This window comes from Sander lucioperca, chromosome 12 (genome assembly GCF_008315115.2).
Source record: "Sander lucioperca isolate FBNREF2018 chromosome 12, SLUC_FBN_1.2, whole genome shotgun sequence".
Lineage (NCBI taxonomy): Eukaryota > Metazoa > Chordata > Actinopteri > Perciformes > Percidae > Sander > Sander lucioperca.
In genome coordinates this window covers 26,476,986-26,495,234 of record NC_050184.1, presented here as the reverse complement: position 1 = coordinate 26,495,234, position 18,249 = coordinate 26,476,986, and the positions used below count along the sequence as shown (strand labels likewise).

The following is an 18,249-nucleotide window of genomic DNA, read 5'->3' as shown; positions in this document are numbered from 1 at the left end:
TACCTAGTAAAAAAAACTAGTTTTTTTCCACCAAAAAAAAACGAGACAAAAGGTTTTCTCTGTTTACCAGTGAGTAGCTTGGTCCAGTCGTCACCTTTCATCTCACTAGTATACCTGCCTTCATGTCATGACAGTTCAAAAGTATTGCCTTACTCAAAGTTGGAGTATTAAATTGTGTACAGGCACTGTGCATCTAAACTCTCAATTTAAGTGTCCTCAACAGTTTATCTTTTCACCTGCATGTCTCCAGATAAAAGGGAGGCGGAGTCACGCTGGTACACACGATTGGCCTCAACCTGTAGACCTGTCTGGGAAGAGGACAGAGGCAGCAGGGGAGGGGTTGCTACAGAGCAGTGAACTATCTGTAGATGAAAACCAGTGATTTATCTGTTCCCTTGACTGTGCCCAGTCTAGTTTCTAAATGCTAGATATGTGTTTGTGGCGTTGAGTGAAAGTGCATGTTTAATGGCATTTTGGAAGTCTCCGCGGCGCTCTCCGGGTAGAAGAGGAGACATTACGGCGCGAGTTAGCTAACGTTAGCTCGCTAACAAGGTCAGTTTGAATTTTGGGTTCAGTCGGTGTTATAGTAGTAGCATCGTTAAAAATGCCACCCTCGTCATCTTTGCTAAGTCGACTCATATAGCTACAGAATTAGCATGGACTCCCGTCCGCTGACAGGACAGGTAACCAGCTATTTTTGTCATCGGCAAATAACGTTACTCTCTTGACGTTTCCTTGTTAGTTAGCTTTACTCGGTGGCTATCATTGCTCAGTCCATTCGCTCTTATTCGACTTTGAAAGTGATGGAGCTGGCTCATGTTAACACTGCCTTATGGAGGTTGTTGCCAAGAAGCAAGCTTTGTTAGTAACAGAGCTTCAACAGTGCAGCCTAATTGAGCTAACGTTAGCTGCATTATTTTGAGAGAGCTGGTGGATGCAGAGCAGCAGCTCGCTTGTTTCCGCCTAGAATAAAACAGGTGCATCTAGCTAGCTAGCTATGCGCTAGCGATGTACAGATGCAGGATAGCACTTAACACAGCTAGCTGGCTGGTTATTGGATTTGCAGCTTTTATGGATTCATATTCCCATTAAGGCGGAGTTTACTTAGTGTAGGCTGTTAAATGATTTGTAAAGGTTGAATGCCGTAGGTGGCGTTATCATTAACAAAGGCCTCGTCTACATACTCCAATAGAAATGGGGGCAACTGAGACGGGCCCCGGTAGCTAACGTTTTAGCCTATGTTAGCTGTAAGACAGTACCGTTGGCCACTGGGACACAAATGTCTATCCTGAAACATTTGATTATGATGGCAATTTCGGTGATTTTGTTTAATCACAGGATACAAATCATCATTTGCTGTCATCAACCACAGGTTTCTATCGTTGCTGGTGTTAAATTGGTAAGGGCTGGTTTAGCCTAACTTAACGTTACTAGTTAACGCTAGCGTGAAATTCCCAACGACTTTGACGTTATCGTTAATTCCAGGAGATTTGCTTTAACCTTATGCTGTCATTTTACGAGTTAGAACGTGTTAGATAGTGATGTCACAGTCATTAGCAATTCGAAACGTTAATCGTTTAAACAGGAATTATGAAAATCAACCGATACATCTTATCGTCTAATTTTCAGATACAAGTGTCACTTGTTGGGAAGCTTTACAGAGCAGAGATTAAGCGTTGCCATTGTTTCTCACTTGAAACTTTACTGTTGCTTCATGCTTCAGATACCTCTGAATTGATAGAAATACACAAAAGAAATGTGTTGACTTCCAACACTGGGTTTTGACAGCATACAGTAGTTTTTCTGTAGCGTTAAACGAGTTGCTGTCAGGTCATCATGCCAGGTTAGACTTTCACTCAGCCAAGGCCGAGTTTGTTTTCTCACCACATATTTCATTACTTGGTTGAACAGTGTAGAGGGCAACACAAGGGAAACATCCAATTGAAAAGCAAGCTTGAATTGTGGATATATGTTTGTTATTCAGCTCATGCACTATCTAGAGCCTGCTGGATGTGGTACGTCAATTCAATTGGCCCTGAGTGCCACTGTGCATCGGAGCCCTAATTATTTTTGATGGTTTTCAAGTTTTAACTACTGTTGAACTGCAGAAAGCATGGATACCGTGTTGTAAACGGTTTCGTCCCCCTTGGTAGTGAAGGCGTCATTGTGAAATGGGAAGAAGTCACCTACACTCAAGCCTGGCTCATTGCACTGTTTACCATACATAAAAAAGGGCTTGTCATAGAAACGGTTTGGTTTTAATAGTTGTTCAGTGGTAAATTAAGTTGTATCAACTACCAAATAAATATTGTATACCACTTCTTTTATAGAACCTTTTGTATTAGCACTTGGGCTTTTGAAACTACATGTCTTAAATATTTTAACAAGTGCGCTATATAGCTAAGCCCAAATGCTGTTGGAAATTGTCATGATGATAACAATGTGGCACAGTTAACCCCTCTATTAGCATGTGAAATGTAATTAAGACAGGTTGTGTTTTTCAACAAATAGGCCTAGGCTTTGTTTGTGCTCTCTTCTTAGCGTGATGGTGATGGAAGTACAGTTTTATTTTTAAGTTATACTTAATGCTTTTAAGATCAATCCTCTTAACAACAGACATGAGCCGTGTGTTGCCAATGCCACATCGGTTTGAATTATATTTTTATATTTTTTATTTGCTCCCATGATCGCTTCCCACTGCCAGAGTTGCAACTGAAATAATAGGCTAAAGCAACAACAGTTTATGGAAAGCACAAGTGTAATTATGGTCAGATCTTGTGCCTGACTGATGGGAAGTGAAATTGAGGAGCGTTGTGATTTACACATAACAGCGTCGGCTATTTTTTTGCCAGCTTTCTTTCATGTTTTAGGAAGCAGCGACTGTATTGCTTTCTGCCTGTAAAACCATGTCTGTGTTCTTCATATTTATGTAGAATTATAGTTTGCTCTTCTTATGTAAAATATGCTGCTCTGGTAGATGTTTGCGATTGGTCATGCTGTGCAAACACCGCCTCTTATGTGAACACACGCGTTGCTGGATTGGGAAACCCTGGGTTGATTGAACTAGTTGTTAACCACCATCGTGACACACCTCATGCAGGACCGCGGTTGTTAGCTTAGGTGAAGCCGGGTAACTGAAATCAATCCAGGGCATGTTGATCTTGATTCGTAGTACAAGCCTCAGGTTGGCTTTTTTCTCAAATGACAAATACTCATTACATGTTATGTTATGCACATTTCATTTTAATATTGTTTTGTTGTTCATTTGAACGGTGTGTTAGAACCCTCTAAATCGACATATTAAAACGTTTCATATTTTTCTTAATGAGATGTTGTTTGAATTGGATTCTGATTTACTTGCACACTGAAATTAGAACGTTATAGAATCTAGGCCACATTGTGGAGAGCTTACTTTTGTGTGTGTGTGTGTGTGTGGCCTGAGGTGTGCTCATTCTGAATTAAGTTTATGTATAAACCCTATTTTCATGTTAATATTTGTGTTTTACATACAAACACAAATTGATAGATGAATCATGCAATACGTTTGCCTTTACAGTTTGCATGTTGTAGTCCATTGAAGATTCAGCCTCTTGCTGATAAGGGACTACAGGAGTTTTAAAATACTAACTGGTTTTAAAATCAGTTTGCACCTCCCACCTAAAGGACCGTTCGGTATTTATGGAATGGACCACCGTAGAAAAATAGGGGAGGGTCATGTCTTTTTATTCTTTGTTGAGGGGAGGGTCATCCAATTTTTTTTTTTTAGTCTACGGGGAAGGGTCACCCAACTTTTGTATTCATGAGTAGAGCAAAATTTCAAAGTGGCTTGTTTGGTGCATATCTATCCATGTAGCTCTCTGTCTCAGCTAGGGCTGAACGATTAATTGCATTTGCGATAATATCGCGAAATGTTAAAACACGATTTCCTAATCGCAAAGGCTGCGATTTGGTCACATGACTCGCGAGAGCAAATCAGTCTGTACTCCGCAGAGAAAGCATCAACTAGCACGCTAACGTTACGCCATACCTTGAGCTGATTTCTGTCATTCAAACAACTCTTGAGTTGTAGTTTAAAACTTTTACAGCCATTTTAATAAAATGAAGGGTTTTATTCGAGCTTGAGTCTATACATGCAGTTAATGGATACAGGCACACAGAACTCAAGGCTCGGTTGGCAACAGTTAGCTCTGATTAGCGGTTAGCTCCGGTTAGCGGTTAGCTCCGTTATAAATATATGGAGTGGAGGAGCTGCCACTGAGAGGGGTAACAATCAGACTGATAAATGACGTTCGGGGAGCTTTCACAGCAGCGTGGCCGCGGTGTTTCAACAGTTTTATTAGTACAGTTAATCCCATGGCAAGAACACCAGCAACTAGCTAACGCAACGATAGCCTCTCTGAACAAGTGCACACGGCAGCACGCAACTTCACTCCTCTGGTGGCCCCTTAATTAAATAACGAACAGTCCCTAAAGACAGTCTTCACAGATTAGATCTTTTCTCTTATGTCAAACATTCACACACAAGATTTGAAAATAATGGCACATTGCACACTACAGAATTTTAAGATAAATATTAAGATTATCGTGCCGGAGGGAGCAATGCACCAGCCCCTTATTTCTCTCAAGTTATCTCATGGGGAAACAGATGTAGACAAAATGAAGTCTGAAGTAGGGCTACAACTTGCTGTAGCGTTAATAATACTTTGCAGTGATAAAAAAGAAACGCAGAGGCAAGTCAAATGTGGATTGAAAAGTCGTTGGGGAGACATGGTCAACATGGGTTGTCCTTGGTTCTTCAGCAAGAACTGGAGATGAATTTAACCATTTCCGTCTCCTGTTTACCGTTGCTTGGCAACACTGTCATTTGCCGCAGGACTCATTGGCTATAGTGAAAGTACTGACTTAATCATACAGATTCTAACTCCTAAATATCAAACACTTGAAATTATTGGGGCGCCCCCGTTAGGGCTGCAAATTGTTCGTGAGGTTTAAGATTGGTTCTGTAAACCGCTCACATTACCAGATAATCTGGGCCAAACATCGGTACTGACCCAGGTCCTGTACCAGATTTCTCCGCAGATTATCGGGACTGGTGAATTGGGGATAAAATGGCCCAAAACTCCTAAGGCCTGTACTACGAATCAAGATCAACATGCCCTGGATTGATTTCAGTTACCCGGCTTCACCTAAGCTAACAGCCGCGGTCCTGCATAAACTGTGTCACGACGGTGGTTAACAACTAGTTCAATCAACCCAGGGTTTCCCAATCCAGCAACGCGCGTGTTCACATAAGAGGCAGTGTTTGCACAGCATGACCAATCGCAAACATCTACCAGAGCCGCATATTTTAAATAAGAAGAGCAAACTATAATTCTACATAAATATGAAGAACACAGACGTGGTTTTACAGGCAGAAAGCAATACAGTCGCAGCTTCCTAAAACATGGAAGAAAACATGAAGGAAAGCTGGCAAAAAAAATAGCCGACGCTGTTATGTGTAAATCACAACGCTCCTCAATTTCACTTCCCCATCAGTCAGGCACAAGATCTGACCATAATTACACTTGTCCTTTCCATAAACTGCCGTTGCTTTAGCCTATTATTTCAGTTGCAACCCTGGCAGTGGGAAGCGATCGTGAGAGCAAATAAAATATATAAAAATATAATTCAAACCGATGTGGCATTGGCAACGCACGGCTCAAGAAGCCGACAAATAGACTATATGTAATTACCTCCGCTGAAAATCTATATATCTTTCATAAAAATACCCATCGGGGAATGTTAACAGAGTTGTCGATCTCTAAATGTTAACTTTTCTGAGCGTACCTCTCTCTCCCCGTGCACTGAACTTCACTGGATCTTCTAAGAACGGTGACGCCGTTATCAATATAGTATTGATTGGTCAGCCTGCGGTGCTTTTACACCGGTTGATCTCTAATCTCCAACATAACCTGCTGCCAAGCAGGTTAGGTGTTCAGCATAAGTTAAAGTTACCAAGCGATTTAACCCGGTAACAAGTGATCCACCATCGGGATACACAAAACCCTGGGTTGAACCCGAAGTTACCTCGTTAACGCCAAATCTTGCTTCGTAGTACAGGCCTCTGAAGTCTGAGCCTGGAGTCAGAGTGTTGGTGAAGTGGGGGTAAATACCCCACTAAACTGACTCAATAGATAAAGATGCCAGATAAGGTGCATGTCTCAACCTGGTTAATGGGTTAGGTGAGACATGACTCGGTACTCTGCCTATTTGTGAGTTAGGTGGCAAAATGTCACATTAGCAACATGTGTGTGTCACTACTTTTTCATATTTCAAACTGACTTTTCTTGTTGATACATCTTATGTTTTGTATTTGTATGTAATGTCTTTGATAAGTCCATCCAGCATTTCAGACCACATGCAGCATGGTGGAGGGAGCCCTGTCACAATGTGCTCTGAGTTGTTTTGTCTTGCATACAGTAGCCTACGTGTTTTTATTAGTCCCTGACAGTAGATGCTCTACTGCCAAAATTGATTTTCCCAGCAACCAAATAACTGACTGTAGCTGCCTTAGTATGTAGGTTTTTGTCCAATGATGAATCATACATTTTCTAATGCAAAAGCAGTGGGTTGGCCTGTCTCAATAGCACTGGCTGAGCTGTACGCCACTATTGATACTAGCTTCTTTCAATTGTATGATTAGATCAGAATAAGGTGGGCAGTTATTGTAAAAGAGAGTGAAGGAGAGCGACTGTACTTGAATACACAGGAACCAAAGTTGCAAAAGGAGCTGTTGGTAGTATGTATTTGGCAGGTTAACAGAAGGCTTAATATTGATTTGTCAAGAGATAATTTCAACTACATAATTAATAACTTAGTAAAAAAAAAATTATTGGCTCTTTCAAAGGCTGAGTTATCTTTGGTAAAGTAAGAATAAAGTGACCGAACATTTAATGTCTTTGCATCATATACATTTTAAAGTACGCAGTAACACAATTACAGAAGGCTATGTTGTTAAGAACTGTTTGTGTCAGTCCCATACGATTTATGCCTTATCAGACAAAATTGTCAATCATGAGGTCTGAGGCCAATGCCTTTTTAAAAAAAATTAAAAATAAATAAATAAAAACTTTGTTCCCTCCATTTTTGTCCTTTTCTACATTTGATATAAAAAAAATTAGGTCTGTTTAGAATTTGCAGGGTTTCTGACCACTACCCCCAAGTCCCACATGTATTCTGATCACTCCCTGCTGCAATGTTTTCTATTGAAAATCTTTCTGCTCCATTCAGCAGGGCAAATACAGCCGCTCGACTGTTTCATAAGTAGCCTTTTAGAATACACAAATTGCAAACGAGCTTGTTAAATGGGTTTTGAAGGAACAAATAGACACCAGATGTTTGAATGTTAGACATCACAGTAGTGGAATAGAGAGTAGTAGAGGGAAAGCTTGTGGATGAGTGAGAGAAGCAAACTAATCTTCTGAAGCTAAACTTTATTTGCTACAGCATTTGGTGGTATACAGTTTACTGGAAGATGCATGGTTGATTTTAATGACTCCCTCTCATTAAGTTCATTACATTTTATAGCTTATCCCAAACCAATGAGTTTAAGCGTCTGTTCATGCCTGTATTAAGGTAAATGAATACATGTACATTTGGTGATTGAAACATTGGTATTGGTTCCCACGAGGTCCCTATCTCATTGCAGTGCAGCCCTCTTTACTGGCTGTTTATTGTATGAATCATCCAAATATTGTGGGGGTGAGTTCAAACAGCATAAAACATTCTTAGAAAGATGCGTTTTGTATAAATTGACTGATTTCATGACGCATGTTGATCAAAATGTTGGCCAGTGAAGGACATGTATTTTACTAAGACCCTCTATAAGAAGTCTTTTGGATTTGGAGCCGTTTAGATCAGGCAATATTTTGTTTAAGTTGACGTCACAGCCTTGTGCTAGTCAGGCATTAGGATTCCAGGCAATTGGATGACTCTGCCCATTTGTGAGTGCTACAGGATTGAGGTTAGCTGGGTCAGCACAATAGAGACTCTAATTCCAACCCCCAGGGCATCTAATTAAAACTTACAACCAAGACAAACAACCTTTGACACTTGCACATGCATCTCGTGAGAATCACTATTACTGAAAATGCCATGAAATAGAAGTGAAGATCAGAAGGAGATCAATGTGTCCTTTTTCTAATAATGTTTATTACTTTGAAACTACATGTGTAGAATCTAAATTGAAAGTGGAAATATATATCTATGCTGTTGGCACAAATAACTAATTGCATGCATTTTTGGATCAGTGTTTTCAGCCAGTTTTTGTGTGCTCTATTCAAAATTGCTCCTTCATTCACTTATCACTAGTCCTTATATAATGGACTAGACATGGAGGTTCATACAAGGCCATCTCCCTCCCTTCTTATCTTGTTTTCTATCTAATGAAAAACTAGTTTTGCTCTGTGTTAAGACAAAGTTAACACATGAAATGCATAATAAAAAAATGGCTTAAAGTCAGACTTACAGGCATTTATAGACTTCATACGTGAATTTCACGGTTCAGAGACAATTTAGTTAGTTACTATTGGCAAGGGAAAAAACAATTGGTAATCGTCTCTTCGATACTTGAGATAATTCCCAATCGGCACAAGCCTAGTAAATATATTGCACTAGATGGTAAACGTGATAGAAATATAAAAGTGATTTAGGACTCAGCAAAGTATGTTGCCCTATTAGTTCTTTTACAGTAATAGAACAATGGAACTGCACCACCATACTCTACAGGGCTCGACAGTAACGGTTGCCCTTGGCAACCAGATTGAGTCAATTGGCAACCTTTTCGTGGTCTCTGGTTGCCAACCACTTGTTCAGTATTTGTTTGTTTTTTTTAAATATAAAAACAAATCAACACTGGAAAATTATTTTTTATTTATTCTTATTTCAAAAGAAGTCAATATTTTATTTGGTTGTCTCCGTAAAGTTTAAACACTACATTTGTGCGTAACACAACATTTCAGCTGTTGTGCGACCACTTTCCACACACATGTGTTTGCCGTGAAAACATACAGGCAACGCAATTTTCTGAAGCTATGAGCTAAAAGACTCAAACTAGCGCTATGGTCACTGCTGTTGTCGGAAAAACAACACTGACGGGACAAAATGTTGCGCTTACTTAAAACTGGTAAACCTTGTGGTGCATTTAAAGTTATTGTAAAATACCCTTTTCTCGGGACAGCCTCTAGCTCACCCAGTAAGAGCGTTCGCCCCACGTTGGCTGAGTCCTGCAGCGGCGTGGGTTTGAATCTGACCTGCGGCCCTTTGCTGTGTGTCATCCCCATCTCTCTCCCCCTTTTGTGTCTATCCACTGTCACAGAGGGAAATAATCTTTAAAAAAAAAAAAAAAATAAAAATACCCTTTTCTCATCTGTTCTTGTCTTTTAACAGCAATTTACTGGTGAAAGAAGTAATTATTGTTTAAAAGTTATTACATTTTTAATTTTAAATTTCTCCCTTTTTTTTTTTTGTGCTGATCGGAAAATGGATCCGATCCGTGACTCAAACCCGTGATCCGAACCATGAGTTTTGTGATCCGTTGCATCCCTATTTGAGAGGGATGGGAAATTATATTGCAAGCCATTATCGCATTGTTTCATTATTAAAATGTGTGGTATAGTTACATAAGAAATGAATTGCTCCAAATATAGGCAGTTTAAAACATGGCAACCGTATTGTAAATTTGGGCAACCAAAAGCTGATGCCTGCTTAGGGAAGCATCGATTCAACCTTTTCAGTCCTGATACAGATACCTGGGCTTTGGGTATCGGCTGATACAGAGTACTAGAGTTGTGTACTGAACTCGGTACCGACCGAATTACGTCGGTACTACCGAGGACTGATTCATGTTAAATCAAATTACCAAATTTCAGTACCTGAGAGCACATAAGCGCGAGCATATCTGTCCTCTCTGCATGTTGACAGAGAGCAGAGCTCTGACACACACGCAGGGCTATGGTGCGGAGGGAGCGAAACAACATCGACTCAGCAGTTTGTTAAAGTCACAGTGAGTCACGGCAATGCCGGTAAAGCGGTTGCAAGTGTGGTTACACTTTTCAAAACTCCACGCAGACAGCGTATATAATGGCCAAGCGATATTGTATGGTAAACGTTAGACTTCCTCTGACAGGCAGGCACCACTGTGTTCACTATGCCCTGTTGACTGACTGACAGGCTGAGGTTGTAGGCACATTTTAGCAACAAGGCAATTCAAAACGCTTTACATAAAACATGTAGTTTTAAAAAGAGAGAGAAAATAAAATCTGGCTAAAATAGAATAAGATACAAATACAAGGATAAAAGATACAGTGCAGTGTAAGAAACGAATAATTATTTGATAGTTTTTTGGGACGGGTTTGGGAGGGGAGAGCGAGTGAGGAAGTTTTATTTTGTGTAAAATGTTCTAAATAAAAACCAAAATGAAATTTATTTTTTTGTTATTACAGAGGGAAAGTACCGAAAAAAGGTACCGTTGGGTACCGGAACCAAATTCCAGGTACTGGTATCGGGCGGAAAAAAAGTGAACGGTACCCAACCCTACTGATTACTGATCCAACACAAGTGTATAATTATTAGGCTGCTTGCCTCACTGTGTGGAAGTGACTGGGATCATTCTTTAATGTTGACTTGACTTAAACATTGCTTTCCTAACTTTGTAAAACTAAATGTAATAAATAAATACATTTACTGAGTTGTTTATTATTCAAATAATAAATCGGTGCGTCCCTAGTTTAAGTCACTAAGCATTAATTGGTATCAGCAGAAACTTACTAGAAACAACTACTTGAATGTTTGCACTGTTTTTTTGTCACTTTGTCACGTTTTTTTTTTTTTTTCTCTCATGTAGCTGGCTGAAATGGCTATCTAACAGGCTGCCAAAGATCTCTTCATGGATCAAAGAGGACAACAAAGAGAAACCACTGCATCTGTGAGCATAGCCAATAACTAAGGAATCTGACCCACAAGCATATCATCAGACTGACGTCCATGCATGTGGCCTCTTAAGTTGTTTATAGACATCTGTTGGGCAGCCCTACAGCCTATTGCTATGCACTATAAACGGAAAGACATGAGCTGTGGGAATGCTGGGAGAAGCAGGCTTCTTTCTTGTAGAACTATCCCTCTGGTAATAGGGCTTCTGGTGACCATGGCCCAGGGCACTGTGCCAGAACAGCAAGAGACACTGGTGGAGATGATATCTGTGGAACTAGAGGCTTCTATGCAGTCATCTGTGCTCTCTGAGCTCCAAGCTGCAGCATCTTTAGTTGGTGAGGGGCCGCCTACAGCTATCCCAGATTCCTCTGCAAAGAATGGGGGAGTGCACACTGGCATCCCTGACTCCTCGGCAATCGTGGGCCAGGTGTTCCAGTTGAAGGTTCCCCCAGGACCTTCCAATGCAACCTGTAATGTCCATGTAAGTAACTTAAATATTAGACATAGTAGGGACAATTAAATCTGATAAATCTGTTAATTTCATGTTGGAAATATTAGGCATGTAATATGGAATGCCTCATAACGTAATATTAATGTGTTAGTATTAACAAATACATGTATCTAAATTCTTCAACATTAATTTAATGAGATCAGAATTAATCAGTTAATGAGAACAGCATTTTTGTTGAAAAAAGAGACTCAGAATAATAAAGTGAGGTGTATGGGAGGACTTTTTGGTGTATTGTATTTTGTTGTACTGATGGACTGAAGGTCTATTTTCCCCCCATTTTATATTTGGGAGGTGCCTTTTTGATTAGTTTAAACAGACCCAACCCCAGTATCATTTGTGAAAGTGATAGTATAATGAAAAATGAGTATCGGAGGATGTGTGTAAACATTAACTACCTTTTTATTCTTCTTTACTGTCCCATATGGGGACACCAGTATTTTTCTTACCTGTAGAAATACATAATATATATTATTTATCCCTTCAGTTTTGACCACTGTGTCACTGCAGATTGAAGCTGATTGCTGATTGACTTTGATGCAATTTGTTCCAGTCTGACTTATGATGAGATTATTATTAGTCCAAGTGTTGATGCAGAATGCTATCCTGTCATACATTAATAACTCAACATGTAGAGTGATGACTCACATAGTTATTATGAATACAAGCTCACCTTTCTTCCTGTTCATATGGTGAGATTTTATACACTGAAAGGCATATGGAGGTGTTGGGGAGATGGTGAAAGCATATCAGGGTCAATACCAAACAGATAATTAAATGCAGGGTTATTTTTTATGTTACAGTAATTCACCATTTTAATAATTGCCAAACATTTCCTAGTTACAACTTCACAAATGCCAATATTTACTTGCTTTTCTCTGTTTCATCTTATTAAAAAAATCCTAGTCCAACTAATTTTAGGACATCACTTGGGTCCTGGTAACTTGTAATGGTCATTCATAATTATTTTCAAAGTGAATTATCACTTGAATGAAATAAGTAATGACTTTTTCCTTTTCTGACTTAACTTACATCTCAGAAGTATCTTTGCAGTACAAAACAGTAATAGTGTTTCTCTTTTTCCTCTTGTAGCTCACTGAGATGGGAAAGGAGACTTTACCCTCCTGGCTATATTGGGACAAAGAAAGCTGCATTCTGAGAGGCTTGGCCCTGGAGAAGGATAAAGGTGTGTATCATATCTTGGTGTCTGGAGAGGAGATAATTGAGAAGACTGGCAGCCAAGTGTTCCCCAGTACGGTCTTCTCCATTGAAGTGTACCCAGAAGAACGGGCAGACACTGAGCCAGCCCTACTCACTCTACAGTCTGATATCAGTGGCATCCAGCCTTTCTCCTGTGGCTCTGAGGAGCTCGTAACGGTCCTCACTGTCATCTTGGATGCGGACTTGACAAAGATGGTTGCTGAACAGAGGGTCAACTTACTGGGCATTATGAGAAAATTCTCTCATGTGCCCCTGGAGCACATGAGGGTGGTCCCTGTTGTCAACAATCGCTTATTTGACATGTCTGCTTTCATGGCTGGACCAGGGAATGCCAAGAAGGTGGTGGAGAATGGGGCCCTACTGTCATGGAAACTTGGATGTGCCCTTGACCAGGGCAGTATTCCTGACATTAACAGCGTCCATTCCTCAGCAAAGGATGGGACCATGTCAGCCAGGCTGGGATACCCAGTGGTTGGCTGGCACATTGTCAACAAAAAGCCCCATGGAGTGAAACGGGTCAGACGGCAGTTGTACAATACTCCTACTCCAGTGCCATCCCTGCTTCCTCCGACTACTCACCCAGAGCCCCCTCTACGGGTTGTTCCCACCCCAACCTCGCCTTCTATTGCCCCAGCAACAGACAACTCTGCTCCCCCTGTCCGAGGCCCTTTGCCTCTTCCAGTGAAGCCCACTATGAAGGTCAGAGATCAGATAGCCCACACACCTGTTTTTGGACCTCCCCAACCCACAAGAGTACTAGCAACTACAAGCACCATCCCTATTCAGCCTACCATGACCCGGCCTACATTTGTGGAGGCCACTGCTCTGCCAACGCCACCAAGCACCACCAAAAGACCCAAACCCTCTACCACAAGGAAACCCAAGAAACCCAAAACCTCCACCCCAGCTCCCAGGGAACCTAAGTCCACCACTACGAAACCACCCAAACGCACCACTCCTCTCTCTTTGGCTCCAGACTTAAATCAAAACCCAGAGATTCGCAACGCCATTGATCAGGTGAATGCCTGGGTTGGCACATACTTCGAGGTTAAGATTCCTCCTGATACATTCTTTGACAGGGAGGATGGTACTACTGATAAGCTGCGTTTGACTTTGAAAAGGACCCCCAAAGAAGCAGTGAGTGAAACATCCTGGATACAATTCAACAGCACTATCCAGCTCTTGTACGGCCTCCCAGAGGAGCAGCATGAGGGGAAACATGAGTACTTTATGTTGGCCACTGACAAAGGTGGGAAGAGCATCATGGATGCATTTGAGGTTCAAGTCAACCGTTGGTCTACTAATGACAAACCATCAGTTGTGTTTGCTGCTCGTTTCCATGGTGACCCCAAAATGTTAAGCAATGATGTCCATAAGAAGATTCTTTTGACCAAAAAGTTAGCTTATGCCCTTGGTGATCGCAACAGCAGCACAGTAACCCTGGGAAGCATCACTAGAGGCTCCATTGTGGTGGAATGGACAAACAACAGTCTGCAACAGAGTCCTTGTCCAAAGGACCAGATCACAGTTCTCAGCAACAGGATCTCTGATCCCCAAGGGACACCTAAACTGGCCTTCATCAAAGCCATGGAGCCTGAATTCAAACCCATAAACATCTCCATTCGAGGCACCAATAAATGTCAGAGCTACACATTCATCCCACCAGGAGAGGTGCCTATGCCTGTTCTTCCTACAGCTACACCTTCACCTGGGACAGGTCGTAGGAGCACTGACGACGTTTACCTACACACCGTCATTCCCGCTGTAGTGGTAGCTGCCCTGCTGCTCATAGCTGGTATCATTGCCATGGTCTGCTACCGCAAGAAGCGCAGAGGGAAGATGACCATAGAGGAGCAGGCCACTTTCATCAAGAAAGGTGTTCCCATAATATTTGCAGATGAGTTGGATGATTCCAAGTCGCCACCGTCCTCCAGCATCCCTCTTATCCTTCAGGAGGAAAAGCCCCCACTTCCCCCTCCAGAGTACCCTAACATGGCTGGCCCCCACAGTACCCTGCTTAACCAGGATCTACTGGAGGAGTATTCCATCTATCAAGATGATGATCCTAATGCACCTCCTTACCAACCCCCACCACCATTTACTGTCCCCATAGAGGGCAAAGGCTCTCGCCCCAAGAACATGACCTCATACAGGTCCCCACCTCCCTATGTGCCTCCCTAACGCATGCTAGAGCTTTCAGTTTGGAAAGCAGGTGCAATGTAGGGATGCTTGTTGAAAACTACTACAGGAGTAATTTTACGTGTTTGATGAAATGGCTTTGACTTTGTAGAGGAGCAGGCAACCATACCCACATTGACCATCATGGATAAGACACTGTATCGTACAATTCTAATACTGGCACAGGGCAAATGGATGGGGAACAGTTTATAATTCCAGCACTTTTTTTTTTTTGTTGTCCTTCAGATCTGCTTTTGACTTCTTGCATATTCTTTTTCGTCTGTTTTTTTTGCCAAGAAGAGTCAATTTTATCTTCAATGATGTACTATTTCTATTGTATAGAAAATAATAAAGAAGCCGACTGAAGCCCACAGGGCCATTGAGCAGATGTCACCATGACAACTGACTTGAGGCTCTCCCTCACAATGTTAATCTTTATGAGTTCTATATCACTCTTATCTGTCCTTCGGCTAGGTTTACTAAGATTTTGCACCTGTTATTTCTAGAGGGGAATGAGATACAAGAAGCCAAACTGAAAGCATGAAAAACTTTATTTACACAAAAATCTGTTTGTTTCCTAGACTTTGATTCCTGTTTTTTCCTCTGCTTTGCTCCCTCTTGACAATAACATGCAAACCTTGCACTTATGCAACTTCTTGTTAAACCTTGCACTATGTGTCTTGCGCATAATTGAACGCGGTAAGTGGTAGTCCAATAAGGAAAAAATATTTTCTTTTTGTATCCTTGAACTTACCACATGACTGAGATTTCTCTGGTACTTGATCACAAAGGCCATCACACTGATCATGCCTGTTGTAGATGTAGCCTAATTAAGTTTAGAAAACAAATAATTACTTATTTTTTTTCCTTTTTGTTAATGTGTGTGCCACTGAACCTGCCTGTGCGATGATTGGTCTTGCTGTTGCCAAGGTGATGCCTGTGGTCACACAGCAAACCATGTGGGGTTGTTACAACAATAATGAAGGGGCCAATGGAATGCTGTGGTTCATAGCGGGGGTGAGAATGGTGACATCGAGCTGGATCCACTGTCTTATTTCAGTTAGTTTTGTTAGTATGAGCGGTGTGTGGGCTTAGAGTACTGTATTATCACTGCTCTGCCTCTAGGTGTTGCACTGTTATGTTAAGTGCACTGCCTGTTGTCAGGTCAGATGAGGCATGGGGACAAGGGGATGTACATAATTGTGTGCCTGTGAAATTAAACAACTCCATAATGTTAGTGTTTTATCAGTAAACCTAGTAGGGAAAGGGAGGGCCAGGGTGGGAAATCATTTTATTTTTTAATTGTAGGTCTAGATTTATGATCACAATCATGGAAAAAAAATGACTTTATAGTTTGTAAGGGTACAAAAAAATCATTTACCTGCCCTTCACAAAAAATAATGCATTATATCAATATGATGGGGATCAAAGAAACCACAACAATATGTGAATTATGTACATTTCATATCTGATATCACCATAAGAAAAAATGGTTAAAAATCTAATGTTTTTACTGAGTTTTTGATACAGTCTTAAACTTGTTTTATGAAAATATATTAATAAAATGTAATACTATTTGTAAAGCCTCAAAGATGGTGTATAGTCACTTTTTTATTTGAGAAAATGGAACTGGATTAAATATTGTTTTCAGTATACATGTCTGTGCATACGTGTATTAAAGGGCTGACGGACGCAATTCAAAGATAAATTAGAATGCAATATACATTAAATTCAAAATGTACTATACAAATACTACTTTATACAATACATGTTATACTGTATTTATGGTCAAAAGCAGTAATGGGCTTGGTTACAAGTGGGAGTATTAAGTGCAAACTATGAGATATGTTAGGGTTAGCATTTTTAAGTTATAAGTAGGTTTGAAATAACATACACCGCACTTGGCTTTCCAAATTTATTTTGTCATCAAATATGATTCCTGTCATTTGTAGCCTTGCTTTACAGTATGTTGTCACATTCTTGTTTATAGAAGCTATGATAGGGTCCAATGGTTAGCTGGTTTTGGCTATAACATGAGCTGTACACTTTGTTGTAATAAACCAAATACACAGCAGGCAGCCCCTGTGAGAGAGTGCGATATTTTAAGAGAAGTGCTCCCTTTCTGTGGCATTTAGGTGGGCAGTTTTTCTTTTTTTGGCTCTGTGCTCCTACATCTCTTGGAGAAATATCAATGACTAATATCTGCTCTCAAATTCTTTTAGTATAGAGCTTGTGTAATGATGGCTTATTCGGGAGAGGTCAGAAACAGTTTCACTGGTTGGTGACCCATGCTGCTGTGACAAATGTACATTTTCAGTACAAGTTGCAATACAAGATATTTTGATTTGATTTTTTGGGTAGTGCTAGAAAGAAATCCTTCAACTGCTATGAAGGCTTCTGGATGTAATCTTAGCAATAATGTGTATGTGAAAAGTTGGTTTAGGAATTAATCAAGGTATTAAATATTGTTTCTTTTGTATATTTAAAGAGCATTCAAACTGACAGACAAGCATGCTATTTTACCTTTTTAAGCTCATACAGAATCACTGATTATTTCCAGACCCATCTTCTCTAGACAGTGACTTACTGCAAAGAGAGAACAATCTTATTTTTAACACTTGACACATACCCATAACTTCATACATGCCAGATGTGGCTGTAGTTGTATGTAGAATGTGTACTGTACTTTTTTAATTTCTTCATTGTCAATGCTGTAATTATGTTATCTGCCCTGCTCTCATTTGCTCAGTCTTACCAATTATTGTAAAACGTAATTGGTGATTATGAGGTGGGTTATGTTGCAAATTGAATGTAATAATCATTTATCAACAAGCCAACAATCATCTAACTGTGGGCGACCTGCTCATTTACATATTTTCATAGATATATACAGTATTCGTCACCCTGGATTTAAAGACCCTGTTTCTTACAAAGACTGACTGTGATTAAATACAGTTTTTACTGTTCAAAAATATACAGACTGAATAACAGACATTTTAACCCTTGTTGCATAAATAACAGACATGATTTCAGATTTGTATTGCCATGGTTACATGTCATGGATACAAAACAATACATACAGTACATTACAGTAATGACAAAACAATGCAACGCGGCAACACAGTTAAAATGAGGAACATTCTTCAGGAAGGCACCTAATTTACGTATACCTTTTGTACATTTTTAACCTACATATACCTCTGAAAACATACCGTATAATATAGCAGGCGTTAGCAACTGCAGGAATGATTGCCTCTGGCTGTCTTTGTTTGACACCTCTGACAGAATATGCAGTTGTAGGATAATGTTTTATTCTGGGAGCACATGATGGAGTCATTGACCACTAACAGACAGGAGTTAACATCTGATGTTGA

The 18,249-nt window shown here is 40.3% G+C and overlaps 1 protein-coding gene across 2 annotated transcripts; it reads left to right on the top strand.

Moving 5' to 3' along the window:
* Positions 1–282: 282 nt before the first annotated feature.
* LOC116062071 (dystroglycan-like) lies at positions 283–16,953 on the top strand. Of its 2 annotated transcripts, none has more exons than XM_031316568.2 (3): positions 283–552; positions 10,883–11,449; positions 12,569–16,953. In XM_031316568.2, the coding sequence occupies exons 2-3, from the start codon at positions 11,027–11,029 to the stop codon at positions 14,876–14,878; spliced, it is 2,733 nt and encodes a 910-aa protein (XP_031172428.1). In that variant the 5' UTR covers positions 283–552; positions 10,883–11,026; the 3' UTR covers positions 14,879–16,953. The 2 variants fall into 2 exon arrangements, with proteins under 2 accessions (XP_031172428.1, XP_031172429.1); XM_031316569.2 differs by having other exon boundaries at positions 283–683.
* The last annotated feature ends 1,296 nt before the right edge of the window (positions 16,954–18,249 follow it).

Excerpts from the sequence above, each read along its gene's own strand:
- LOC116062071 (XM_031316568.2), top strand. The coding sequence starts at position 11,027 with ATGTGGCCTCTTAAGTTGTTTATAGACATCTGTTGGGCAGCCCTACAG. Across the intron at positions 11,450-12,568 it reads ATGCAACCTGTAATGTCCAT|CTCACTGAGATGGGAAAGGA; the intron begins GTAAGTAACTTA and ends TTCCTCTTGTAG.